The sequence below is a fragment of the Mus musculus genome, chromosome 14 (genome assembly GCF_000001635.26).
Source record: "Mus musculus strain C57BL/6J chromosome 14, GRCm38.p6 C57BL/6J".
In the NCBI taxonomy this organism is placed as follows: Eukaryota; Metazoa; Chordata; class Mammalia; order Rodentia; family Muridae; genus Mus; species Mus musculus.
In genome coordinates, this window is record NC_000080.6 from 54,000,944 (window position 1) to 54,026,693 (window position 25,750).

General features: G+C 41.5%; 1 pseudogene and 2 further genes; all 3 read left to right on the forward strand.

Moving 5' to 3' along the window:
• Positions 1-25,750, forward strand: part of Tcra (T cell receptor alpha chain) — a 1,796,232-nt gene that overhangs the window by 1,572,977 nt on the left and 197,505 nt on the right.
• The window catches only part of Tcrd (T cell receptor delta chain), a 213,126-nt gene that overhangs the window by 54,871 nt on the left and 132,505 nt on the right, over positions 1-25,750 (forward strand).
• Positions 5-310, forward strand: Trdv3 (T cell receptor delta variable 3; annotated as a pseudogene). Its single transcript is given in 1 exon segment — positions 5-310. A coding segment is annotated over 1 exon segment (306 nt).

A 25,750-nucleotide genomic window follows, 5' to 3' on the forward strand; every position in this document is an offset into this window, starting at 1 on the left:
GCAAGAGGAACTAGTGGCAATTCAGTTAACACATAAGCCAAACGCTTGTGTCAGAAGGAACAGATGTGACTATGGATCACAATTATACACCAAAGGAGTACCCTACTCTTTCCTGGGATGTTCAACATTCCAACAACAATGCTCAGTTTCTTAAGATAGAGAAGACAATAAAAAAAATAATAAATAAATAAATAAATAAACAAACAAACAAACCTTTGGAGCCAAAAATCTTAAAGAAAAGAACTTCACCCATTGTGAAATATTCAGTCCAGTGATCAGACTCCACTATGTACCACTGCCTTCGGGGAGACACAATACCAAGGACACAGTGGGGAGCTGTACAAAAACCTCAAAGGCCCAGATGAAGTATACTTTGAAGCTGTGAAACCCAAGCTCTGGAACCTCATTCTGTCTAACACAAACCATCCTGTTGGGACACTGTTACAAGATTAAAAACAAAACAAAACAAAACCACCAACACCATTATCTCTAAGTGCCTAAGGCATAGAGATTTTACTGACTAAAGACAAGGTCATTCCTGACTCTCAGACAAGGTCACTGCCCCACTTGTGTTAGCCCTTGTCCTGGGGCAGCTCGAAGGATGCTTAGGCATCAGTGGCTAATGGATGCGGGTCCTGGAGCTACTGCTTACTAACTACTCAAATTTGCCCAAGTTAATTGCTGTCTCAGAGCTTTTGTATTTTCTTGTTTCTTTCTTTCTTTAATAAGTTTATTAGTGAGCATCGGTTGTACCAAGCAGTGGATTTGGGGATAACAGTTTTGTTCAAGTATATCATGTACTTTGATCATATTCATTTCTAATTACTCTCTCCTGTCTCTCCTTCCACAGACTCCTCTTCGAAACTGACTCTAGCTTGTATCAAGTTGACATAAAACTATCCAGCGTATCAGGCTAGCTGGTTTGTGGGCTTTCAGGCAGTCCACTGTGCTCTCCTCCCATCATGTCCTTTGTGCCCTGGAGAAATAGATGTATGTATCTGTTCATCTTTTAATGTGGGTTCCAAAAATAAAACTCAGGTTGTCAGGCTTCTGCAGCAGCATCTTTACCTGCTGAGACATCTTGAAAGTTCCATGGCAGCCCCCTTAGTATCTCTTACACGACTTCTCCTAGGGAGAGGTGAACGAGCATCTATTCACCCCAGATAAGAAGCTGATGATACTAAGTATAATATAAGCATAATGTCTCCTTCAATGAACCAATAGGTTTACTGGAGATACTTACAGGAGAGCAGGTGGAGGTTTTCAGGAGCAGAGATGACTCAAAGGTGGCTACATCACTGAAAAGCTCAGGCAGCATAGGCATAGACTCATAAAAGGGTGCATCTCTGGAGCCTCCCACACAATGTGCAGGAAACTGGGCTGGTTGCCTAGAAAGTCTTCTCTAACAATTTTCACTGCTGATTTAACCTTGGGGAGCTTGTAAATTTCTGCAGTTTTCAGAGACTTGTAAGCTTTGTTTACCTGCTGCTTTGTAAAACAAATGTCCACTAATAAAGTAAGGGAAAAAAAGGAAAGAAGGAAGGAAGGAAGGAAGGAAGGAAGGAAGGAAGGAAGGAAGGAAGGAAGGAAGGAAGGAAGGAAGGAAGGAGAAAGCTCTAAGACAGTAACTAACTTGGCAAAATTTGCAGTTAGTGACTGTACATTTGACAAAATCTCTAATCACCTGTCTTTGGGCATGCATGGGAGTGATTAGTTAGATTCGGTTAGCCTCTGGGCATGCCTGGGAGGGGCTGTCTAGATTAGACTGGTAGATAATTAAGATGGGAAAGCCTACCTTAATTACTTTGTAAGTCTTATCCACAAGCCAATCCAGTGGGAGCATTTTCTTAAATGGTGTTTCCTCTTCCAAAATAACTCTGCTGAAAAGCTGGGGTCCTGGGATGAATGAAAGGGATAGCGCGCGTGGTTCTCAACTTGTGGGACTCGACTCCTTTGGTGCCAAACTACCTTTTTACAGTGGTCTCCTAAGATCATCAGAAAATTTATATTATGATTCATAACTGTAGCAAAATTACTATGCTTCTGAAGTAGCAACAAAGATAACTTTATGGTTGGGGGGGTCACTACAACATGAGGAACTATATTAAAGGGTCACAGCGTTAGGAAGGTTGGGAACCACTGAAAGGGGGAAAGGTGACCTGAACAATAGAATCATCAGCCTGTTTGCTGACAGTGCACACTGTAACCAGCTGCCACAGCTTCCCCTGGGGAGGGCCCAGCCTATCTCAGTATAACTGGTGCCATCCCTGGGCCAGTGGTCCTGGGTTCTGTAAGAAAGCAGGCTGAGTAATCCATAGGGAGCAAGCCAGTAAGCAGCATCCTCCACACTTTCTGCATCAGCTCCTGCCTCCAACTTCTTGCCTTTTTTGAGTTCCAACAACTTAACTGTAAGCTTAAATAAACCTTCTCCTCCCCCAAATTGCTTTGGGTCAGGATGTTTTATCACAGCAATGAAAACCCTAAGATGCCTGGAGTACACAGCACAGCTTACACAAGGGAAGCCCTGCCTGAAAAAGAAGGTGGAAGGCCACAAATAACACTTCAACATTGTCCTCTGACCTACCCACACACACACGCGCGCACATACACACACGCACACGCACGCACGCGGACATGCACAAATAATGGGCAAAATAAAGGAAACTTTAAGATTAAAAAATATTGTAAATGCTTTATACACATTAATTCAATCTTCATAATAATCTTATGAAGTAGTAAGTACAGTGATTATCCCCCATATTAAAGACAAATAAACTAAAACACAGAGAAATTAGCTTACTTGGCTGAGAAGACAACATAAGAAAGACGTTTTACAGATTCAAGTACATTATCCCAAAGCCTGCATCTTAACCCCTCTGCTTGGTTAATTCTCACTGCTGTCTGTAACCCGCCTCACAAAACTGTGCCTGGCATGATTGTCCCTGCTTCAGAGAGGAAGACATTGAACAGTGAAGTGCTAGGGAAGCTCCCCTAAACCATGGTATAGTAAGACTCAAACTTATGTTCACTTGGCCCCAAATTATGTTCTCTCATCTCTTTGCCATTCTACACAAAGCTATAGCTAGTTGGTATATCTTCAGCTGAAAAACAGCCAAACACAACACCTAAAGGTAGAACTAGTGTTTAGTATAAATGAGGCCCTAGGCTCAATCCCAGTATCAAAGAAAATGTATGTAAAGATTTGATTTAAAGAAACATTCTACTGTTACGCCACAAGGTTCCACCCTTCATCCTGACCTACTCAAGTCATCTGGCATAATCTGCATGAATTATGTTCATCAAGTATAAAATAATGTGTGCTTGAGAATGGTAGCCAAAAGGTTTTGTCATGAGTTAGAGACTGAAAAGCATTTCAACAAATTCAAAAATTGATTAAAACAGCCAAGGACATATAGACAGATAGATAGATAGATAGATAGATAGATAGATAGATAGATAGATAGATAGATAGATAGATGATAGATAGATAGATAGATAGATGATAGATAGATAGATAGATAGATAGATAGATAGATAGATAGATAGATGATAGATAGATAGATAGATAGATAGATAGATAGATAGATAGATAGATAGATTCAGTAGGTTTACAGAAATCACTTGCAACATATGGAGAAGGGATTTACAGTACTTTCTATATAGCTATGCAAACTGGTTCAAGGAAAAGAACATTTTTCTGAAAGGAGAATCTCATAAAATCCTTTTACAAAAAAATGCAGCTGTGTCTCACAGGAGGAAGGAAACTATTAACTGGCTATTCTTTCTGAACCTACTTTCTTGAATGTATAATAAGATGTCCTCTTGGGAAACCAGACACAACTCAATATCCAAGCTGTCATTTACTGAAGGATGAGTCTGGTTCAGACCCACAAAGCTTTATAGCTCTACTGACAGGCACCAAGAGAGTCGAGCTACTGACTCCATAGATCCAGTCCAAACTGATGATCCTTCTGTCTGCCTGGATCCAATCAGCTATCACCGTGGGGAAAACGGCATGTATCCTCTCTTAAGAGGCACTTCTAATGAATAAGGTATGGGATGGAAAGGAAATCTAACTAGCCGAAAAATGACTACAAGATAGAAGTAATTAACCACCGAGGTTAAACCACTGACTCATGAATTATAATCACAGCTGAGTGAAAACTACCTGAATAAAATGGGGCTCTAACAGGAAATAGAACATTTGAAGAGACGTTGATAAACTGTAGGAAGACCATCAAAAAGGAGCTGAAATAATATATGCAGAAATGAGGTTTTTTATGAAGGAAGCAAGAATGTTTATAGTTTATAGTATAGAAAAGAGACTGCACATACCCTTGGGTCTTTAAGAGACGTAGTGTGAAAGAGAAATGGTCTGCTTGCTGGAGTCAAGAAATCATTGGGCATCTAACTCTCCCTGCTGTCTGCCTCTGTATCTTTCTTTTTCTAGCCAAGCATTTACCTGTATAGTAAGTGGCTGTTGAACATGCTGCCAGATGGTAATGTGAGAATGATACTTAAAAGATGGTGGATGGTTCCCTTTGCAAGCAACCCTATTAACACTACACTAATGAATGCATACACAATTCTGTGATCTCTGATGTACTGGGAATGAAGTTACGGTTTTAAAAAGACTTCTTAGATGAATTGTTTACTCCAAAATTCTCTAGCAGACACATTTGCAATCTTCAGCTATCGTAATAATGGCCAAGATCCAGAAAGTTTCACTGGGTATTTTGTGGCTTCAACAAAGTAACTAAGATCATAAATTGAAGAATTTTTAGATGTGGGAACATGATGACTGAGAGGAAATTTTCTTCTAATTCTGAGGTTGGAAAAAAGGGACTTTGAGTGCCTAGACTAGAATACCCTCCAGAAAATGTGCACAGAAATGTATAGAAATGCTTTAGTGGTATTCTGTTTTTGATGGAGTCTTTGAGAACAGAGCAAGTGCAGAAAGCTAAGGAACAAAGTCTGAGTCCCAGGGAGGAAGAATTTCTACAGTTCTGGTCACCAAATAGTGGTTACAATAATCCAAGGAGGCCTTGGTTCCTCATTACACTTAGCTTAGAAATATAGAACACTCAAGTTGGTGATATGATTAACCCAAAGAAAAGCACAGTTCTGTGCACGTGACAGTGTTTCAGCCCAGAAACCCCGCCTTACCCTGTGCTTTGGAAAATGTCTCTGAGGCACCTGGTATCTTCCTTCACCCAAACCCTGAAGTCTAGACCTCCACAACTCTTTTTTTCAAAATGCTTTCTCCCTAACCTCGGATATGGAATGACAGGGAAATGGCTCATGGATAAAGCGCTCCCCACACAAGCATGAGGCGCTGAGATCGAAACCAAATACACTACTCGGTTTATATATGCTATGGTCACGAAAATAAGTGCTATCACTGCCCAGCCAAACTTGTACTGTATGCATTTTCCTTTCTGCTACAGTTTTTAAATTAGAAGTTACCTCATTTTCTATATTTGCTCTTTATCGGGGTTTAGTCTGCTTTCTGATGCTGTGATAAACGCCATGACCAAGAGCAACTTGGGGAGGAGTCTGCTTATTTCAGCTTATTGGTTACAGCTCACCATTAAAGGAAGTCAGATTGGGAGCTGAAGACAGAATCCTGGAGGCAGGAACTGAAGCAGAGTCCACAGAGAACACTGCTTACTGGCTTTCTCATTCCAGCTTGTACCCAACCCACTTTCTTTTCTCTTTATACTTTAAAAAAAATAAGAATTTTCTATTTCATACTGTGTTAACATCATTTTCACTCCTTCCTCGCCTACCTCTAACTCCTCCCATATCCTCCACTTCCCCTCAAATTCATGATCTGTTCTTCTTTGTTACTTACATACAAGCCTACTGAGTCCATTTAGTGGTGTGTGTATGTACACACAATTAGGACTGACCACTTGAAATCGAATAACCTATCAGGGAGCTCCTCCCCGGAGAGTCCTGATCCTCCCTCGCTCAGCAGATATGGATTATCTTTAACTCATTTCGGGGTCGGACCTCATGAAATTTCCCCTGTCCATACTAGCATGTCAACTGTGTTGTCATTATGTAGGTCTCATTTGCATAACCATGTTGTTCAGATTTCTACAGCATCCTTGTCATCTCTAAAGGACACTAATAGCAAGCATTCTAGTCCTCGGGCGTAAGTTGACAAAAACCAAACAAACAAACAAACAAACAAAAAAGCCTAACCAACTCAGGTTCCCAGTTCCAGTTGATACTCTTAGCATGCAACCCCTACCCAACGTGCTAGTACCAGACGTAAATTCCCTCCTCTTAAGTGGACCATGAGTCCAATTAGACAGTTATTGGTTACTCACAAGACATAAATGCCACTATTGTAATATTGGTGATATCTTGCCAAACTAGTCACTGTTATAGTTGTAGGCTTTACAGCTAGGAAGGACTATTAATTGCTTTTTTCCCTTAGCAGCTTATGTTACACTTTCTGTACTATGAGAGCTAGTGCTTGAGGAGAAGGCTTCTAGATGAGATCTAGCTCAAATTCTCCAAGTACTGTGTAACAGTATGTGATAATGTGGGGGATCTGGAGATAAACCTGGTGGAGGAAGAAATGGAATGGAGAGTAAAGGACCAAGACTTCTCCAGCTCCTTGAAGAGTTCTAATTGTACAGTGTGTGATCTGGCATGATTCCCAGAACACAGATCAAACAACACAAAGACCCAACACCAGGGCAGTGGCCACTTCTCTGTCTTCACAGAAATCTCCCTGGGGGATTGGCTTCTCCCCCACAGTCTCATGTACAGCTGAGTCAGATTCTGTTAACAACTCAGGTTGCCCCCTGATTTGAATACATAAACATGCATACCCTAATTGGCTAAAATACATCTTCCAGATGTATGAAGTTTAAAACCAAGATTAGCAATCACAAGTCTATTCATTGCCAACTTGACACACAAACACATCTCAGTTAAGCTATAACACTTACTTTCTGTTTGTCCCTAAGATCTCACATTAATATCATAATATTAAAAAGTACAGCTTTACTAGTTCCATGGTGTTTAAAAATTCCAAGACTTTACGTTTCTTTAAAATATGCAGTCTCTGAATTGTGGGGACTCCCATAAAGTCAAAAATAATTAGACACATTTTTATTCCAAGAGGGAAGAACCAGGCATGGTTAAAATCAGATCGAAGAAAATACATATTGTGTGAATAGCCCAACTATTCAGCATTTAGTAGTCACTGTTTTGCAGTAGTCTCTGGCTGCCTCCAGTCACCCCTGCTGCTGTCCATGGTGGTCATCCCATGGCCATAGCATGACCTCTCTAATACACTGGGTTCTTTGTTGCAGCTGAAGCTGAGCCTTCACCAATGGCCTTAGTTCAGGGAGTCTGATCCTGCCACATGGTTCCAAGCCTCAACTAGGTTCTGTGATTCCTTTATACCCTTAAAACAAGTTCTGTGCAGGAGACATACATTCTTCATCAAGTTCTGCCACCAGTTTGGGATGTAACCTTGCCCATCCCACACATGCCCACGCCACTGGACCATAGCTTATGTATGCTGTCCCTGAGGAATACTTCCAAGAATATTTTGCCTCAATTATTCTGGTCTCTTAATCATCACAGCTGATTTTTCAGCCCTATCTAACCAGCCCTATTTGGTTTCACATCCGTAGTGCTGGCCTCTTGGAAATTATAACAGACTCTTCAGCCACAGATGACTCCCAATCTACATTCAAACCCCCTACCCCACAAAAATAACCCAACATGATCAGGTATATCACATCAACACTCCACTCATGGTAACAACTTCTAGTTTGCTTTCTTTTGCTTTAATAAGCACAATGAGCAAAACAACTTGGGGAGAAAAGGATTCATACTGGCTTACAGAATGGAGTCCATCTTAAAGAAAATGGGGACAGGAGCTGAAGAAAACAGCTGAAGCCAAGACTGTGGCTGAATGCAGCTTACTAGCATGCTCACTCCAGCTTGTCCTCAGACAGCTCTCTTACACAACTCAGGACCACCTGCCCAGAAGTGGAACATCCTATAATGGGTTAGGCTCTCCTCCACCAAACAGCAATCATTCAAATACTCTGTAGAAAACTCTGATGGTGGTGGTTCCTCAGGTGAGTTTCCCTCCTCTCAGGAGAGTCAAGTTGACAACCAAGATTAGCTATCACAATCTGTTTCCTATCTAGGTTTCCAAAAGAAATTAAAATACTTGATAATTTCTCCCAAGTGCTTCCAGTATATCAAAGAAATTGTTTGTTTGTTTGTTTGTTTGTTTTGACCTCTATTCTTTACCTTATACAAAGTTATTGCTCTTTGAACTTTCTGTATAATACATCAAGGGTATTTAGCACCTTTCTTCCCTGATCATTTTTCTCGACTCTTATATCTCATTTCTTGAAGATGCATAGAAGAGAAAGGAAGGGAACAGAATAAGGAACAGGAAGAGAAATAAGCATACTAACAACACCGATGAATCGAAGGAAAAACCAAATGAAGAAATGACTCCAGCTTCACAATTTTACTCTCACCTCCCCAACAATACGAGAAGCCCGTGCGCGGGTCAAACACATGGCACACGGTGGTCAGCTCCATGCAGCACTGTAAACTCCTTTCCCTATTGCCACTTCTTTACCCTTGACTCCTCACTCCTCCTTCATCAGAATACGATGAATGCAAATTCCATATATGCAAATATTTATCTCAGACCCTGTCCAGGCTAAAATCTGCATTTCTTCCCAGTTAACAGAAAGGTCACTACTGAGGGAAAATTCACACCCCCTCCTGTCTGCTCCAGGAAGTGCTTTATCCCCTTCAAAGCCCTTTGCCTGGCCTGTGTATCCTCCCTATTGGTAGAACATGTGCCTGGCTGCCTATTTTTGAGAATTGTTGAACACACCAGAATCATTTTCCTAGAAGTTTAGATGTGCTAAATGTAAAGAACACATATGAAATCCCAAAGTAAGACAGAGAGAAAATTGTTCTCATAAGAACTAACCAGAGGAGTGGCCCATTAGTCTATCCTAAAATCAATGTACAAGTCATCTAATGAGTTGTCAAGCTAAATCTAGAGAAAACATACACATGGTCAAGGACTTACCCACAGAGTCAACAAGATCACTGAGAGGGAGACTGATGGTCTCAGCTCTCTCTGTACTCTCAATGTTTGCTGCAAGGAAAACACAGAGTGATGCCCAGGTATAGAGATATGGAGGCCAGCAGTCTCTTCATAGCAAGATGTTTAGGAATGGAGAGGAGATACCTGGATGTCTAAATGAGAAATTGATTTAAGAGTTGGGAATACAACTTTACAATAAGTACAACCATGAAACATTACGTTATCTGGATGTCTACTTCCAATCAAAAGAGAATAGCAGGAACCAGACTCATCGTTCACTTTTAAAAAATATATCTGAGACAGTTGCGCAGAGTAGCAGTTTTCAAGATGCTGTTCAACAAGTGATGGAAAACAGAGATCAGGAAGGAGATGAAAACAATGAGTTAATCCCTAGGATACTACGGTTTACTTTGTTAAGGTTTCCAAATAAAAACTACAAAGATTTCTGAGTTTTAGTTCATCTATCAGATAGATAGATAGATAGATAGATAGATAGATAGATAGATAGATAGATAGATACATAGATAGATAGATACATAGATAGATAGATACATAGATAGATAGATACATAGATAGATAGATACATAGATAGATAGATAGATAGATAGATAGATAGATAGATAGATAGATGTCATATATCAATATATACATATATATATGCACTCTCTATATGTGCTTGTTTTTATATTGTTCACATAATATTAAATTGGCTTATGAGTGAATTCCTATGTAAATTAAAATTGTTAAAATAGCCCAAATTCGCTTTAATTTATAACAAAGATTTTAAAATCCTGGTTAAATTAAAAATTTAAAAATCATCTTAAAGAATAGACTTTCAAGGATATCTGAGAAGGAAAAAGAAGATGGCAGAGTGGAGCAGCATGCATCAGAGAGAAACAGAACTAGGTGTGCAGCAGCAGCAACAGGTTTGGAGTGTGACTGCTGTGGACAGGAGCATGCTTTCCTGCTCCAAGTTGCTACTTGGGTGGCAAGGAGGCTACAACCATGCCCACCTGAATCTATCATGGCCTGCTAGGTCGGTGCCACAGTTCAGCCTGAAAACCAGTCCTGCTACCACCTCTTGCCCCTCTGTGGGAAGGAGAGCAGCAGCTGCTTTCGATTGACTGTATTCTATGTCTGAGTAGCCATTTCTGAGGAGCTCCCTGCAACAAGATCATTGCTCAAGAAGGAGAAATGGAAGCCAAAGCCATGAATTATCTAACTTAAGGAAACAGAACTGAAAGAAGCCAATAAATCAAAAGTTCATAAGGACAAATGTCTTAGGGTTTCTATTGCTGCAATGAAACGCCATGAGCAAAAGCGAGTTGTAGAGGTAAAGGCTTCTTTTCACTTCTTGCGGTCCATCATTCATGGAAGTCAGGCTATAAAATCAAGGAAGGGCGTGATGCAAGCAAGAGTTATGTTTTGTAGGGAGCATGACTGACCCAAGACTTTCTCAGAGGCGCTGATGAAAGGACAAAGGGAACCTTAGTTCTGAATCCTATTCAGAAATGGACTTGGCAGGGCCAGTCTAGCGTTGGAGCCACTGTTGGGCAAATGGGAAGTCACTAAGGCACTGACCTTTGTTTAACTCTGGAACTAGGTTAAGGAGTTTCACCACCCTTTCACCACCCTCAACTGCTGTGCTTTCCTCCTCTGTGTGCACAGGCCCCTGCTCACCTGATATAAACAAACCACCATGGTGGCTTAACCACTGCTGTCTTGGGTTCCTGCTCAATGGCAGCCATTTTGTGTCTTGGCTTTAAAAAAAAAATCTCAGCAACACCTTGCTGTGGTGTGACTCTGTAGTAACTCTCACCCTCCTAAAAACCTGGGGTACCCTATCAGTCAGAACCTCCTCAAAAGAGGCACGGTTGCAATTTCTTAGGACCGTACTCTTCCCCTTGGGTTATGGTTAGTAGTCCTGAGGCCGCTGTGTCTGAGGGATCTTTTGTTCTTCTTGCCAACATTGTCTGACATAGTTCTCTGCAGACCTGGCCAGTTTTTGTCCTAAAAAGAGTATATTTTACTTCTTAATAAACATGCTTTGTACAAGACATCATTTATAGAAGATGCCGTGGTCCCAGCTATTGCTCTTGTCTTCTTGACTTCTTGTCTTCTCTATTTGTCATTCTTGGTTTTCTCACTTAATACCTCGCCATCAGAGACCCTTCTTCCTGCTGGTTTGGGACACTGCTTGCTTCTTGTGCCTTGCTTATCCTGCCTCCCTACGACATCCACGACCACCAGGCTAAGGGTGGCATCAGTCACAACAGACTGGGCCCTCCCACGTCAACCACGAATTAAGAAAGTGCCCTCCAGGCTTGCCTACAGCCCAAACTTATAGAGGCATTTTCTCAATTGAGCTTCTCCCCTCTCAAACTACTCTAACTTGTGCCAAGTTGACAAACAAGAACAAAACAAAAACAAACAAACAAACAAAACCTAGCTCATATATCAAATATGCCAGACGGAATAACTGCACAGAGAAAACCCCAGAATTCTAAAGTGGGTGTCAACAAATATACAATAGCATGCTTTTTGTGGTGTAGAAACTATATCCAGGGCCAGGAAAAGAGATGTCCAAAAGACTAGAGGTAACAGGTCCCCTTCGAGTGTATCTAGAATCAAGGGAGAGGTCGTTGCTGGACCACTTGCTCCTTAGTTCTTTAATTCATTTGTTGCTCCAGCTCTAGCCTCTTATCCCTGCCGACCAGTTTTAAAGGGTCTTTTGTGTCGAAATTTAATAATGCCCTGTCTGGTTTAGATAATGAGTAGAGATAAAAATAAATGTTCCCATAGGATGGCAGTGTGTATAGATAAGGGTTTTTTTCTTTCATCAATAACACAATCACATTAAAAACCACTTTCCACTTCTCATCACTGAATTCACTTCCACATATTGTCAAATTATGATAAATTTAAGCCTGGAAGTATGTGATGTAAGAGATGGGAAGCCTATAAATACAAATAACTACTGTCTCAACGGTCAATTTCACTTGCACTGTCTGCCGTGACATTAAAACACGTTCATCATATTTCTCCTCATCCTTTATCATCTAAGAAAGTCTATTCCTAATTTTTAGAATGTGCTTGATATACCTGTACTGCCTCTGTTGTTACATTTTTCTGGGCATTTCCTTTCAGTTTAATTTTTTTAAATGTCATTAGTGGCTTCCTTAAAGGATTCGAAGGCCATCTTCACACCATATACTGAGTGAGTCCATATACTGTGAGTCCTGCCTTCAGGATTCTGACTCCTTTATGGCCATATTCCCAGGCTCCCCGATGCTGAAGTGCAGACCTGGGTTTGCCTGACTTTAAGAAGGTAAAGCACATGAAGAATAGGCGGTACAGAACTGTTCCCTTTCTTGTTTGCGGGCGGTGGAGACTTCGTGGTCTTCGGTTGGCAGCAGTAACATCTTGACTGGACTAGAAAGTTCCTGTGTGGCCAGTCTGACTGTGTGTTCTGTGGTCTGTGGCACTTGAGGGTAGCTGTTACTGGGGAAGGGAAATCACCTCCTTCCTAAACTTTCTTTATGGTTATTTCTGGCCATCGCTGCTGGAAGTCAGCCTAGATTTTGTTCGCTACCCTGTCTTATGATCTGCGAGCCAGCTAGTACTCCTCTTCAAAACTCAATCTGCTTAAGATAGGTAAAGTGGCCGTTTTCTTTCTTGTTACTTTGTACTCAGCTGTCTCCCGGTGTTTGTGCTCTGAGGCCCAGCATGCCTTCGTTCTTGTGTACCTGAAACTGAATATCAGGCCAGTTAACTTTCTCGTCGCAGCACAGTTGGCTTACAAGAATAACGCATAGCATTTTACAGCGTCTTCCAAATCCCTCACCAGAAAACTGACTGTGCAAAAGAATAAAGCCCATTTTGATAATAGGCCCTGGACATATGATGGAACGGAAACACCGTGGATGGCATAAATCAGATCCGCAGGCATAAAGCTCCCGAGAGACAGAAAAGCATCTTGGGTTGCTAAGGACACAAGCAGTGACAAACTGAGAAAGTTTTTCAAAGGCTTGCTCTTCCAACATCATTAAACACTTCCACCATGTTTCATTTTAACTCTGAGAGCAAGCAAAGGGCCTCCACTGAAAAGACCATTGAAGCTCAATTTTAGCTAAGGAAAATTTCCCTCACTTGGAAGGAGTGGAGCGGTGTTCAAATACTAACCTGGTGTTTATGTCAGGACATCTTAGTTCGTGTCAAGTCTGGGCTTCCAGTTAATTGGCCAATATTTACTCTTTTTAAAAAAAAAATTACATTTGTTGTAGTTAGTGGATGTGTGTGTGCACATAAGCACGCACCTGCATGCTCAGGCACGGGATGGCATGATGTGGAGGTCCAAGGACAACTTACAGTCACTAGTTCTCTCCTTCCACCCTGTGGCTACTGGGAACCAAACTCAAGTCGTCAGCTTTGGGTGTAAGCACGTTTAGCCACTAAGCAACCTCACTGGCCAGTATTTACCACTTAGCCCCTTTCAAATCTTGAATGAAATGTCCCTTTCTCCATTGATACTTTACTACCCACCGATACAAATGTGTTCCCTATTACTGCTTCAAAGCACCGCTACTAAGTGGCTGAGTGCAAGCCAGACATTTCTGGGTTGTTGTCTGCTTGGTTGGGACCCCTACTCGTCCCCTGCACAAGCTAAGAAACCCCATTTACTCTTCTACACCCAACCACCCACAAGGAGAAAATTCTAGGCTAAAATCATCTCTCAGCATCTCCAAGTTTCCAGCTACCCACCCACGAGTGCCCGCCCACGGGCTCAGCTTTGTTACCTTGTATGAGCGTAATCCGAGCTCCTAGCTCACATGTCATTATCCTGCGCCCCAAACCCATAAAACCCCCTCACTTTAGCCCAGGTGTTTGACTTCACTGATCTCCACTCGCGAGACCTATGAACCTACCCAAGATCTGCCTCTCAATAAGCCTGCCTTTATACTTTTGATTTGGCTTGAATTGGTTCATTTTGTCCGCAGAGAAACCTATTATTGGCCTCTTATGTAAGGAATTAAGATAACCGCTAACAGAAACTGCAACAGTAGTTAGGAAATTTAGTTCAAAGTGAAGTGATGGGATGGGTCGGATACATTACCAAGCTCCACAAGACCACGAGAGTAGACCATGAGAGTGAAAGTACTCAGGGACCCTGTGGGTTTCCCTTGGCGTTTCTAAAGGAAGGTGAAACTGTTTACTAAAAGGCTTACTTTAGGCAGTTCTCTATTTTGATTGACAGACTTGGATTGAATAAACCCTTGCTCATTGTACATGTTCTTTCCCACAATGCATCTGATTTTAGTTACACGTGTAACCAATTATGTATAGCCATAAACTGGAAACAGTGCATTGTCTCTAAAAATCCACCTCCAGGATGCAATCTGACTAACACCAATTTAGGCCAGATTGGTTCACCTTCTCTCATACCCAGAAATAACTAAGATATAATTGAATACAATTATTCTAAGCTGTCAAAGTTTGACTGTCACTAAGAAAGGGGAAAAGTTACTCTACTGTTTGGAGTAGGGTGGTGTGTAGGGTGTAGCTTGATGCAGTGGGAAGTTTTAGGTTGCTAACAAGTTGTTATTGCACTGTTCAGAGTTAGGTTTGTGTAGGGTATGTGTAGGTAGGTGTCCCAGGCTTCCAAGTGCATCATTTGAAGAGGGTTGAGTGCATAGCCCAAACCAAAAGGAGTCCCAGGTTGCTACACTATTTCCTATGCTTGCCTGCCTCGATTTGTCTTTTGAGAGATTTTCTCCTGAGCTCACTGGAGTCATAAAAGCAGGTTAGTCTTCTAAAAACACTGGAGAGCTGAGTAAAATAAAAAGAATTTCTCCTATTCTGTCCTTAAAGTTATTCTATGTCCTGGGGCCCAATGGAAAACATCTAGAAAACTTTTCTGCCTGATGGTCCAAGCAGGGATCAGACATTTCCTTGGCCATAATCACAAGTGCCCTTCTTTATTGTCCTTGCATGCAAATGTTGTTGAAGGACCATTTTTAAGCAGACTTATTGGATTCTCAAAGCAATTAACTGTGAGATCTTACTGAGAAGTCCAGAAGTTACCAAGAAGATAAATGAGAGTTTTCCAGTCGGGGTTTAAAAAGCTGGTGACTAGATTTTCAATTGAATAAGCTCCCTAGTGGGTTTTTTTTTATATTTGATATTTTAATATTTGTTGGACTTTTCCAGATTGATTAACATAAAATCAGCATTCCTCCAGAGATACAAGCAGATTCACCCTGTCCTTCAGAGACCAGATCCAAGGCTTTCCTGTTTGTGAGAACCTTTCCAGCAAGAAAATGTATTTGATTTTAAAGTTGAGATAGAACTTGTACAATTTCCTTCATGGTCTTGTCAGTATCTTTTGATAGCTGTTGTTGATAACTCCCAGCTTCTAAGTTGCCTGGCCCAAGTAAGCCACTCAAAGCCATGCCAGGGGATCAGAGGTGCTGTCCATTTGTAAGGATGATTGTTTTTATATACAGAAAGGGGCCAGGAAGCATTTTTCCAGGCAATGGAAATATCCAGTATTACATATAGTATAGAAAATAAGTCTCTCCGAATAGGAGATAAAACAGGCTTACTGCCTAAACATCCAACAGAAGCCCTGTGAATCAACTTGACAGGCCCTAGAGCAGCAGTTCTCAATTTGTCTGTGGGTTGTGACTCCTTTTGGGGGATTGAATGACCCTTTTACGGGGCTGCTTAAAACCATTGGGAAAGCACAAATATTTACATTACAATTCATAACAGCAAAATGACAGTTTCAAAGTAATGACAAAAGCAATTTTATGATTGGGGATCACCACAACATGAAAAACTGTATTAAAGGGTCAGAGCATTAGAAGGTTAAGAACCTGGAAGATGAGCTTCCAGGCATGTCTGTGATGGATTATATAAATTAATTAAGATGGGCTGAGGTCTCAGACAGCCTGAACATGAATATCAGAGTTGAGCACCAGAGTTCACTGCTCCGCTTCTTGACTATGAAGAACGCAGGATAGGGGGTGGTGATCAACTGCTTCCTAATACTGTCCCTATACCCTCCTTGCTATAAGGGACTGTACACCAAAATAATTTCCTCCCTTAAGATACCTTTGTCAAGTATGTTGTCCTAGAGATGAAACAAGTAATTAACAAAGAGAATTGGTATCAAGTTCAGAGTCTAGGATAAGCCTAACCTTTGGAACTGCTTTGCAAGATGGTTGAGGAAGAGGTTGTAATTTTGGGATAGAAAAGCCTTCAATTGCTGTCAAAAAGAGCTTCATGGGCTTCCCTGGTGAGATTTCAAAAGATCAGAACACTAAAAGAAATGTAGACAATAGAATTCATGTGGGTTTGGAGGGGAAGAGGAACCCTACCAGGAATTGGGCAAGAAGTCATTTGTGTGATACCCTGGCAAAGATTCAGGCTATATTCTCCCTATGCCCTGAGAATTTGAATTGAGCTAAATGTAGGCATAATTGACCAATATGTTTGGCAAAGAACATTTCAAAGCAAGAGATCACCAGGGTGTGGCACACCACTCTTACCCAGGTCTACATTGAAAAAGAACAACAAATATTGCAGAAAGATACTCTAAAATGTGCAGTTTGCCAATTTAGTTATGAGGCTTTACAAAACACAACTATCAAGTAATTCACAGCAGTTAGCTATAAGGCTTTACAAAACCACCAGCAGCAATAATAAAACTATGTTGGAAATTAAGCAATTATGTATCTTCACACAGAGTCAGCAACAATTAGCATCAGGACACAGAAGAACTTAACAGAAACTACTTCTAAAGCAATACTTAAGAATCTTTCATTTAGTACAATCAACTAGAATGGCAACCTTTTAAATGTCCTTCTTAAGTCTGTAAGACATGAAGAGGTCAGCACTATACCACGCAAGTAATGAAAATTTTAGTAGAGAGTGGAAGAGTCTCCAAAGGGCCATCATTATCCATTTTAAGCAGGTGCCAGTTGGTCCCAGGGGCCAATAGCTAGAGGATCTAAAGACAAAAATGTTAGCAAGTCCAGTGCCGCACAAAAAAGTGCCACCATGTGTGTTTGTTGTTCTTATAAAAGGGTAAAGTGACAGAAAGCTGTATGGATGGAAGACTTTCCCTGATAGTTCCCCCCCCCACCCCCCGCAGTCTCCATGAGTTAGCTCTCTCTCATCCAGGTGATGTCATGTAGCTTCTTGCACCTTCTTGTCCTCAGTGGAATCAGCTTGGGCTATGCATCCTGACCCATGATCAAAGGGAAGTAAACCTGTTCTGACCTACTGTGCCCATTGCTCAGGCTGGCTCTGGCCTCGCAGCCTCTGTATTATCTCTCCTTCAGTTCCTTCAGTCCACTGCACAGGCACTGTGCAATAGCATTGTTGGTTATTTTGGAAAATGCATGAAGTTTAGATATACTACTAACTGTTTCTAGTCAGATACAGAAGGCATTAAAGGCATTAAAATCAATTCAAAGTAGTTGCTAACAAAGCCATCATTTATAGACTGAAATAAAAACCAGTGCTTAAGTGAACCTTGACTTCAAGATAGTTTCCTAAGTAGCTGAAAGTTTGAAACACAAACAGCAGAAAACATAAAAACTTTTTTTTATTTTAGCAAACCACAAAAGCTAGTCTTAGGTTCACCATATAAAACAAATCAATGTATTTTAGAAGATGGTAGGCAGCCATTTACAGAATAAGTATACATATAGTCCCCAACAGACAAATATCATAAAAATACACAGATTTCTTTTAAAATAACCACTCTGATCCATCTTCCCTACATTAAGAACTCAGAAACTAAAGTTAAAGGAGTTGTTCTTTTAATAACAATAATTAGATAAGTTTACACTGTTTGGAAGATGAAAACATACAAAATTGGTTGGTTGTCTAAGTCTCTGAAATCACACACACACACACACTTGGATTAGAACAAGACATGGGCACAGTCACACTAAAACCAATGAACAGGCCTATATATTATAATGTTACCTGTGTTGGGGAAGAGCAGTCAAAGAGAGATGGAAAGCATTTGTAGAGCTGGATATTATGAAAAATTTCATGTTAGATTTGAACTAGGATTCTCCCCTCACTCCTCCTTCCTCAAAAATAAATATTTAATGCAGACTTGTTTCATCAGTGGACAGCTTTCCTTAGGGAGGTGTTGCTACTGCTACACAAACTAAACATACCCCTACCTGGCTCACTCATCAACTCACTCTCCACCACTAAGGATGCACAAGCTAAACTTTGCTAACCTAGTGATCTAGCTTTTGGAGACTCCCTTAGTATGTTAATGGAGATGGAAGATTTTGTACAACCTGAGAAAAACTTCTGGAGAGTCAGAGTAAGAGTAAGTCTTACTCTTTAAGGTTTTCTTTAAACTTGATGCCAACCTACTCCACAAGATGACACCCATACCTGACATTGATAAAGTGGACCATGGACCTGCTGCCAAGTAAGTCGTAGGCCCAGGGGAAAACATATTGCTATCATCCTGCTAAATAAACACAGCAATAAAATTACTCTTAAGGGAGCCACCAGCAGCTGGTCACACTGATGTCTGGGGCCTGAGGGCCATGTGGATGTCTGGAGTCCTGCACTGCAGACTGGAGTTACATTGGTAATCTGTGCTACCGCCAAGGGCCATATTGATGTGAATGACCTGCACTACCACCTGAGTCCACGGTGATGGTCTGTACTGCCACCAAGGGCCATGCCTGGGTCCATGGTCCTACTGCTGCCTGGGTCTGTGTTGATGTCCATGACCTGTTATCACCAAAGACCATGCAGATGCCTGTGGTCTGTGCAGCTGCCTGAAACCATGTTGATGTAGGTAGCCTGCACTGACCTGAAGCCAGTGTTGTCCAATGCTATACTGCCTCTGAGAGCCTTTTCTGGGTCTATGGCCCTACTATAACCAGGAGTCACATTTGTGTTCTATGTTGTCACTAGAAATCACGTGTAGGTCCATAGTCGATGCTTCTGATTGCTGTGAAGAGCAAGGAGGCTATTTGTGCTGTGATATTGATGACTACAGATGCCTACTTGAAAGGGAGGCACATGGAAGGCATCTGTAACAGCCTAAACAGGAAGCCATCTAAGAGAACTCTTATAAGTACGATGGGGATGCTGAAGTGTAGCTCTCCACAACTGATGGCTTCTGGCCAGAGTGAGGGAGGGGAAAGACTTAGTCCTATTTAAGTGTCAGGCCACTGAGAGTCTGACTATGCTCCAGTGAGTATATAGACAAGACAAATTGGACTTGGATTTTTTTTTATACTTTGCAGGGGTGGGGCTCAAGGGTAGGAGGCATATCTGGAAGACCTGGTAAGTGAGCGTAATCATGCAGTATGAAAAGTCCCAGAGATTCAACACAGATGTTCTGTTAAGCTGGGCAGTAGTAGCACACGCTTCAATCCCAGCACTCAGGAGGCAGAGGCAGGCAGACCTCTGAGTTCAAGTAGAGTGAGTTCCAGGACAGCCAGGGCTACACAAAGAAACTTTATCTTGAAAAAAAAGAGTAAATAAGTAAATTATGGAATAAAATGGATAATTTTTTTTAAAAAATGACTCTTAAAGACATGTTGCTATATCCATAGAGTGTGTATCACTCAACTCTCATCAGAGAAGCGTCTTCATATAGTACATGATAATAAATAAAGAGATGCAAAACTGGAAAGTGTGCAGGGAGTGAGAGACTATGAAGCACTTAGCCCCAAATGGAACGCTAAGGCTGGAATCCCAGACTGAACAAAACAGAAAGGAGAATAAGCACAAACATTCATCTCTCTGCTTCCTAACTGAATACAAAGTGATCAGGAGCCTCCTGCCCTCATGTCTTCCCCTCTATAACAGACTTTCCCCTTAAACTGTAAAGCAAAACATAAGTCCTTCTTCTCTTAAAATCCTCCACCAGGCATTCTGTCACAGCAACAATTAATATTGGTATTAAGAAGTGGGGTTCTTAGTTTAATGAGCCTTTGAGAACTGGTTCTGCAAGGAGACTATGAAAGAGTCTGAAACTTTATGCCACAAAAGCTCTAGAATACTATAAGAAAACTTGGTGGGCCATCTGATGGTATTTAGAACCCAAACTGCCAAGAGAGATGTAGCCAGGGAAGACCTAACTTGAGGTTTTACAAGGAAAGCAGGGCTTTGGGAACAAGACTAGAAGCCACTCATAGTGAATTCTGAAAATGAATTCCGTCACATTCTATCCATGTCCTGAGAATTTGATTAGAGGTAAATTCAACATTAATAGACTAATGTGCGTGGCAGAGAAAATCTCAACACAGGTTAGCACTCAGACTATAGCATGGTCACTGCCTATTATCTACAATCAGAGTCACTTGGAGAGACAAAGAAGTAGAGAAGAAAGCTATGTAGGATGTCTCATTTAGTAGGGAAAGGAATGAGTTTAAAGCTGTGGAACAGGAGGCTGCGAAGTCAGCTGCAAGTTATAAAATGATCAGCGTAATTAACAAGGGCTCTCACCTGAACTCTGTACTAGGACAATAGGAAATGTCCCCTGCAAGAGGAGTCCGTTCATAAAAAATGCAACGTGTGAAAACACAAATTCATTTGAGAGGACAAAGTCTGAGCTGATGCAAGCGAAGCTTGTTCTGGACTTGAGACAGTGGCTGAAGCCAGCCATCATGCGGCAGGTCAGATTTCCTGACATGATGCATTGAGAGGCCACTGCATCATCCTGTGAAGGTGAAGTCTATGCTTCAGTGATAACCCCAGAGTGTTAGAGATGCCTAGACAATGGATGCTTGTCAAGGACAGAGGCTACGTTTGCAGCAGGTTCCAGGGCTGTCTAGTGTGCTGGAGCCCAGATGATTCTATCGCAAGTCCCAGATGCTAGACTTAAAAACTACAAGGTTTGCTAATTGCCCTGCTGGCTTCTGGCCCTGCTTTGGTCTACTCTTTCCTTGTTATTCCTCTATTCTGCCCTTTTGGGTTCTCTACAAAGTATCACTATGTATTAGAGGTTTGCTCTTTGTTCTGGTTGTTTGTTGTTGTTGTTGTTCTCTGTTTTCGTTACTGCTTTGTTTTGTTTTCTTAACTTTATTGAAGCACACAAGTCTGAGCTTTCCTTGAGTCTCAGAGAAGATCTTGACCTTTTGAACGGTGCTGACACTGCTAAAGACCATGGGGACTGTGTAGAGATGCAGCAAATGTACTTCCCACTGTAAGACAAAATTAGAAAATTTAAGAAGCCAGGGATAGAATGTTAGGATTTAAAGCGATGAGCACAGGTGTCATGTTCAGGGGTTATAATGGTTAATCCCTGTCAGCTTTACTGGATTTTGATCACTGTGGACTTCTGGATGTCTCTCTGGGGGCTCATTTGTTCCTGGGTTAATGTGAAAGGTGTCATCCCATGAATTGGGTTCTGTTCTGAATAAAAAGGAAAAGTGAACTGAGTGCTAGCATCCACTGTTCTCTGTGTCCTGAACATCTGCACCATGCTGCCTCCTCTGCAATCGGACTGTATCCTCAAGTGTGATCCAAAATAAACTCTTCCTTCCTTAAGTTGCTTTTGTCAGAAATTTTATAACAGCAAAGAGAACCATTCTTAGTACAGGAGACAAGATGGTCACTGAAGTTAAGACATATTTAAAAAAAAAAAAAAGAACTTATCTTGGGATGTACACCTGAGAATTGCAAATTTCCCAACCACATCTCTGCTCACTGGGTCAGCTGTATCCAAGCCTGTTCTGCACAGATAGCAAACACCTTTCTCATGAAATACACACACAAACAGGCACAACAAGGATTATGCATTATTCTAAGATCAGGAAACCGAAGTATTATAACTGAAGACCAGTGGCTTGCATAGTTACTAAAAGAAAGAGGTTGAGTTGTACAGAATTTGGTATAAGCCTCAAAAGCAGAGATTCGTTACAAGGGGCAGCAAAGGGGCGCCACATTCACTGTTCAGGAACCCTGCTGGCAGTGAGTGTATTACAATGAAGGCAGTAACGGCAAACAACAATTTCAAATAGCCACATAAACAACACTGAGAAACAGTAAACACATAAGATAACTCATTTGGACACATTTATATGCAGCGTGTATAGGACTGGAAATAACATTCCCAAGTTAAACCGAAAGCATTAGTATGTAAATGCCACAACTAAGTCAAATCTGATAGTGAATGTGGCGTTGCAATTTGGTCTCCCTTAAGGGCACTCAAAGGAATTAGGTTGCAAGTTCCACTCTTAATCGATGTCCTCCTCTCTCTCAATCATTTCTGTCTTGACAGCAACCCCATTGACCAGCAGCTGTTCCAAAATCTCTCAACAATTGACTTTCAAAGCCTTACAAATGTCTCTCCTCCCATCTCCTCAGAAACCTCCAAGGAGCCTCTATTACCAATAATAAAAAAAAAATTATAAATCTAACCTCAAGATGGGATTATCCAATGGACACCCTCTTCTCCACATTGTCTATACAATATGTGTCCATTCTGCCATTGAACTGGACCACTAACATGGCAGGACCATCAATCGGCAGGTATCACCAAGCACAAATTAGAATGGGCCAACAGAAAAAAGGGGCTCCCTTTTATTTTTTATTCCCTATTGTTACCAACTAAAATGTAAGTTGCTTGCTGGGCTCATCTTGCTGAATTATGCTGTGCTGACGTGCTGAAAAGAGCCAGGCTGCACACACTCTGTAAATAATGGCCCTGAGAACAGATGTGCTCTTTCTCCCGGCAGCTTTCTGTGGAAGCAAGTTTTTATGACCCCAAAAATATCTGCAGTCCAGCTCTGGTTAAAAAAAAAATGAGACAAACACTAGTCATAAGTTTTTGCAAGAGATTTAGGATTATTGATTCAAGGACTTCTGATACTAAAAAACGTTGGGTTAATGTTAAGTTTTGCTGGGTGAAATAATAACATAGGATACAGGTGAAGATCATTCATGGCGGCCACTTTGTCTAACTTAGATCTTTGATGCTTTAGCTCTATGACTTTGATTACTTTGCTTCTCCATCTTCCCAGTTTAAGAAAAATGTGCAATGGAAAATAGCTCTTCTGTGTGGTTTCCCAGAGGATGATGTGGACAAGGCTTCTACCCATGTAGAGCAATCCTCCCGTGATTCTCTCAAATAATGAAGACAGCCAGGCCCGTCAGAGCAACAGTCCTGTTGTTCTCACACAAACTGTGTTCTAGTTTGCTTTCTGTAGATGTGGTCAACACCATGACCAAAAGCAACTTGGGGAGGAAATGGTTTATTTCATCTTATCGGTTATCATCCATCATCAAGGGAAGCCAGCGTAAGGGCTAAAGCAAGAGCTGAAGCAGAAGCTACGAAGGGATGCTGCTAACTGGCTTGCTCCCAGGCTCACATTGAGTTTTCCTGTCTTAAACAGCCAAGGCTTCAACCAGCCTGTGAGTTGATGGTCTTGTTTCTTTTCCTGTCACCTGATAACTTTTTCTGTCTATCTTATACTGCCTCAATTCTCTATTTTTATGTTGTCATTAAAATTTAACTACTTATGGATGTCTTTCATTTTTAAGGACACATCAAGGCCAATTTTAATAGGAAAGGTAACTCATACTGTTCTAGGCTCCATCAAGAACAGTGTTGTCTGTTACCCAAGGTACCCCATTCTCAGAATCCTCTTCCTAGAACACATCTATTCTCACATTCCCCTGAGAAATGTCTGCAGAAAACTGCCATACCTGTTTGTATCCAAGGAGATTCATTTTTGACTCACAAGTTTGCAGGGATCAATTTTCTTGTTTCTAATTTTTTTCTTTTTACAAAGCAGAAAGTAAAAGCTACACATTAGAAAATAAAAAGAGAGGGTTTTTTTTTAAAAAAACTGTCAAAGAAAGCCGGGCGTGGTGGCACACGCCTTTAATCCCAGCAGTTGGGAGGTAGAGGCAGGCAAATTTCTGAGTTTGAGGCCAGCCTGGTCTATAGAATGAGTTCCAGGACAGCCAGGACTACACAGAGAAACCCTGTCTCGAAAAAAAAAAAAAAGTCAAAGAACTGGACGAAGATGCTTAGTGAGAATTTGTGACTTTCTGAAAGTATGGCACAAGGTTAGACGGCAATCAAGGTTAAAAAGTAAATCTGACACAGCTCCTGCCTCTGTGTGCAGAACAGCTCAGGAGCTGCCTGGTTCATTCTGCGCTGGGATGGTTTTCTTTCTTTCAGGAGGAATAACTGCAGGCTGGACTGGGTCACCTCTCAGACTCCGAGGCCTTGGGCATGTGTCTGTCCCTGGTGGGGATTTGTGCACGAGCTCCTTGCCTTTTCAGGAGGATCCCTTTGCATTCAGCTATTTGATGATGCTCTCTGGGCCCCTTGCCCCTTCTAACAAGAGTGTCGCTGTTTGCCAGAGGACTCCAATCATGAATCAATCCATCAGTATGATTTATGTCAGGAGCTTGGGAACATGCCATATGAATTTTGAGCTCTGAAAGAACCAGACTAAAGGAAGTAACTAGACCCACCTGGAGGGGCTAGAGGTCAAAGTTTAACCATTTGGACATAATGATCAAGCCCCAATAAAGCCCAGGATACCAAAGGCTCAAGTAAACTAGCCCAGTCCATAAAACTCTGTGATTGTTCGCAGACAAGGCCACGAGGAGCTAGCGCCATCCTGCCTCTTAAAATTTCATGTTCAGAACCTGTTCAGGGGTTGCCCATGGGTCTCTCCCTTCTAGTGGTTCTGATTTGTAGCTATTTGCTATAGCAAAGCTTTCCTCTTCAGTACATACCACCTGACTAAGTTCCCTAAGGTATTCTATGGATCTATATTACACCTCAACAGACATGCAGCCAGCTGGTCAGAAGGACCAACAGCTTGAGAATGCTTGAACATGCCACTGGATTTTAACATGAGGATGATCAAATGGAGGGTGGTGCTCTTAATTAGTGAAGTGTGGCCTAACCCCAGATAATTGGTGTGCAAACTTGTTATGGGTCATTCAGAGGATAGTACTGGAAATTGAGCCAATTTTTCCTGACACCAGGAATTCCACTCTGTCTTCCAGACGGTCCATCAAGAGAGGTTCCTGTTCCCATCAGATTTCAGCAAAGCCTGATGAGATGACTGATTCCAGCAGTAAAGAGCGCTGTGGCTCGGTTATGAGTACCTCACTACCGATTCGGATTTGAGCGTTGTAAATAGCCTCTCCGTGACAGATTTGTCTTCTTCCGTGTAATTAAAACTATTATTAAATGATTATTCAGTGGACTCTCAGGAAGAGACGATATTTATCAGCCTCATCAGCTCATAATTACAACCAGAAATCTGTGTTTCTGGGCTCTCTGAGAAATTGTGGAGAATAAAAATAACAAAGAGCCCGGGAGGAGCTGAAAGGTCTACAAACACCCCCAAGAAGAGGCTGAATAATAGTGGATGTGAGTGCCCCTGAGGCATGAAGAGGAAAGGACTGGTATTTTTGGGGACATATTCTATAGCAAGTCTCAAAGATCATGGTGTTCCGGCCTCATTATCAGAAGCATCACACACACACACACACAATCTAGAACCTGAATTGACTGGACAGTAGATTCAAATAGCATTTGCCCCAAACATGGCAAATACTTCTCTGATTTTGTTTTTTAAATAACCTGCAGCCTGAGCCGTGTCTCCC